General features: G+C 38.8%; 1 protein-coding gene across 5 annotated transcripts in view; it reads left to right on the forward strand.

Annotated features, from left to right (window-relative positions):
- Positions 1–3,292, forward strand: part of ehmt1 (euchromatic histone-lysine N-methyltransferase 1) — a 62,320-nt gene that overhangs the window by 39,195 nt on the left and 19,833 nt on the right. For all 5 annotated transcript variants that reach the window (XM_015373191.1, XM_015373189.1, XM_015373190.1 and 2 more), the window contains exons 9-10: positions 132–230; positions 2,066–2,343. In XM_015373191.1, coding sequence (XP_015228677.1) covers positions 132–230; positions 2,066–2,343 — 377 coding nt within the window. The remainder of the gene's footprint in view (positions 1–131; positions 231–2,065; positions 2,344–3,292) is intronic.

A 3,292-nucleotide genomic window follows, 5' to 3' on the forward strand; every position in this document is an offset into this window, starting at 1 on the left:
GTGTTTCTTTGCTCTTTTTGCTGTTTAGTCAGTCAACTAGACTGAATTGTAAAGCACTTTGGACAACTTTTTAATAAACTAAATATGACTTTTGTATAAAGCTGTGTTTTATATGTTGATCCTGTTCTTAGAACCAGAGACGGATGTTTTGCCCCAGACCTCCAGTCAGGAATACACACAGATCCTTCCATCAGAGGGTGTCGACCTCAGCAAGTCTTCAGACAGTAAAGGTGAGCTCAGAGCCAGACCACACTCTGCTGAAATGTGCTTCATCCTGGTATTTTGTTGGAAGCAGCAGAGCTCCTGTGCGAGTCCAATTTATTGCAATAATTCTTTCTTTTAGCTTCTATGTGTTTTGTTTGGTCTCTTTGTTAATATTAATCTGTTAAGCCTAAACTAAACATCTGTTATATATAATAAACATCTCCTGCCTCACTAAGCAAGTTTCCATAAACCTTTTTGTAGTGAGTAGGACAGAAAATGAAGAGACTTCTGTCAGAAAAAGTATTTGTGTCCAGACTTTATTTCCTATACACATAATCAGCATGCTCTATCCTTTATTCCTTGTTATCGTTCCTTTCTTTCTTGATTTGGTTTTTCCATTTTCTTCCATCTCCTCTCCTAATAGTCCTCCATTTCTTTTTTCTATTCTACCTTTAACCCCTCTCTTTCCTCTCTTAATGTTGTTTTCTTCTTCATTTTCTTTTCATTTTTTCTCTCCTTCCATCACTTCTTCCTTTCTTGCTCTTCTTCTTCCCGTTTGCTGCTTTTTTCTTGCTTCTTTCCTTCTGTCTTTTTTTTTTCCTCACTTGTCATCTTCATCCTTGATCCCTCGTTTCCCATTTACCTTTTTTCTCTCTCTCTGCTTTTCATACCTTCTTTTTATCTGCCTTAAGGCCTTCCTTCCTAACATGTGTAATTCCTCCTTTCCTACCTTCTAATCCTCCTTCCTCTGAGATGTCCTTCCTTATTTTTGCCCAATCGCTCTTCCTTTTCCTCCATCCCACTAAGTTCTTCCTTCCTTTTTGGCCTGTATCCTTTCTCGTCTTTCGTTCATCATTTGTGTCCTACTGATAACTCATTCTTCTTTGTGTCCCCAATTCTTGTTTTTCTACCTCTCCATCCCTCCTCCTTCCCTTATTTAAAGGACTGTTACCTTTTATTGCATTTTAGGGTTAGTTCTTTATCCTTTTTTTTTTTTTGTTTCTTTTTTGTTTGTTTGGTGGGTATCAGACATTGGAAACAGGATCCAGGAAGAACCCAAACCAGCAGACGTTGAAGGGCTTACTGATACACTAACACTAATTTAAACCCTTAATTTCTGTTGTTTAAAATATAGAACAAACCTTTTGCTTTGCTCAAACAGCTAAGGAAAGCATTTGCTTTTTCTCACTGCCAGTTATTACATGTTCATTGCAGGCATAGGAACCTTTGGCAAGCACTCTTTTCTGGTACGACTGATACCCGACAATTTTATGTTCTTATTTATAGTTTTAAATCTGCTCCATGGCTCCATATCGATTTATTTTAGGTGCAATAACAATATTAGTTTGTCAGTTCCCAAGGCAAAAAACACAGATTTATTTTTTATACACACATATAGAAATTCAAGTGTCATGAGGTGAAGATGGAAGATAAAAGAAAGGCGAACTAGCAGTTTACTCCTGATTGTTTTTTTACTCAGGTGGAAGGGATTTTTTGACTTATTGGGTGGAGGTTTTTTAAAAACAGTCTGCATCTTTTGCACTGACCTATCATTTCCATGGGCTGCAGAATGTCACTAATGCGGTCTTTATTGAGCATTAAGTTTCATTTCTGGGATTTAGCTTCTCTTCTTCCTGGGTGTCTTTGGAAAGATGGCAACAGCATAAAGTCCTGTTACTTTGTTTCTCACAGACAGAACAGAGCTTCCTAGTTTAACAAAAATTAAGATCCTTAAGATAAACTGGTTGGATATTCAGCTTTGATGTGTTCAGAACCAAACCGTTTGATTTATGTGTAGCGCGGAATGTTATCTAGGTTTATCCAAAGATTTTTCAGGAGGTGAATTGTTTTGTCTCCTCAGAGCCTTCGGGGTCAGCGATCGAGGAGGCTCAGGAGCTTCCGCTCTGCAGCTGCCGAATGGAGACTCCAAAGAGCAGAGAGATTCTCATCCTGGCAGACAGGAAGTGCATGGCCACAGAGAGCGTGGACGGGCAGTTAACCCGCTGCCAAAGTGCCGTCCTAAAGCACGAGATGATGCGTCCGTCCAACTCTGTTCAGCTGCTGGTTCTATGCGAGGACCACCGCAGCGGCATGGTGAAGCACCAGTGCTGCCCCGGGTGTGGCTTCTTCTGCAGAGCGGTGAGTCCTGGGTCCCCTGCTCTGCTTGGAAGAGGCTGGAAGGTCATTTCTTGTTTATTTTAGTGGTCTGAACAGACGGGGAATAGGTGCATCACCAAACTTTTATTCCTCAAACTGGTTTAGACCGTTTCTTCATTGATCCTCCAATCACCAGTCTGTCTATCCGTCTCTTCCCGTCTTCTTTCATCCATTTATCCAGCATTGGAGATCTCCTGTTAAAAGGAGACGAAGAGCAAACGAGGAGATGATTCAGAGAGAACTTAAGAAAAAAGAATAGTTGCAAAATTTAAATCCAATCCACTTAGTTTTTTCCCACCTTAGTTTCTCTTGTACTTTTCCTACAGTGCAAAAAAAAAAAGTAAAACAAGTAATGTTTTCTGATAATAAATGCATTTTCAATTTTTAAAAAAATTTGCCAAATAAATACGATTTGCTTTTAAAATAGGAAAAGAAAGAACTCCATTAAGGATAACACACAAGAAAGTGCAGCAAAGCAGCATGGGAGTGTGCTACGCGAACATTACGACTGTCACAGCAGTTAAATTATTCTTAGTTGTAAAATGTACATACATATATTATACGGTTCCCCCTAATTTAGGTTGAGCTTCTAATGTCAGACGCATAAATGCTCCTGTTTGGCAGGAAGACGCAGGAAAACAGCATGCAGTGTTAAAGTTCTCGCAAACACATCATCTACCAGCAGAAGGAAGGCGCTTTCTATAAAATGATAAACAAAACCTAAAGCTGTTCATTCATGTACGCTCAATCAAACCAAACTAAAATATATGATTTTTTTATTTAGATGGTCAAAACACATACTTGTATGTGATATAGACAGGATATTTTATAGGTCATTTAACAACATATACATATAATTTACTAAATAAATGACTTAACTATGTAGCAAAAGTTCTTACCTGCTCAAAACCTCATCGCTGAACCAGAGCTG

This window comes from Cyprinodon variegatus, unplaced genomic scaffold (genome assembly GCF_000732505.1).
Source record: "Cyprinodon variegatus isolate N-32 unplaced genomic scaffold, C_variegatus-1.0 Scaffold82, whole genome shotgun sequence".
NCBI classification, from domain to species: domain Eukaryota; kingdom Metazoa; phylum Chordata; class Actinopteri; order Cyprinodontiformes; family Cyprinodontidae; genus Cyprinodon; species Cyprinodon variegatus.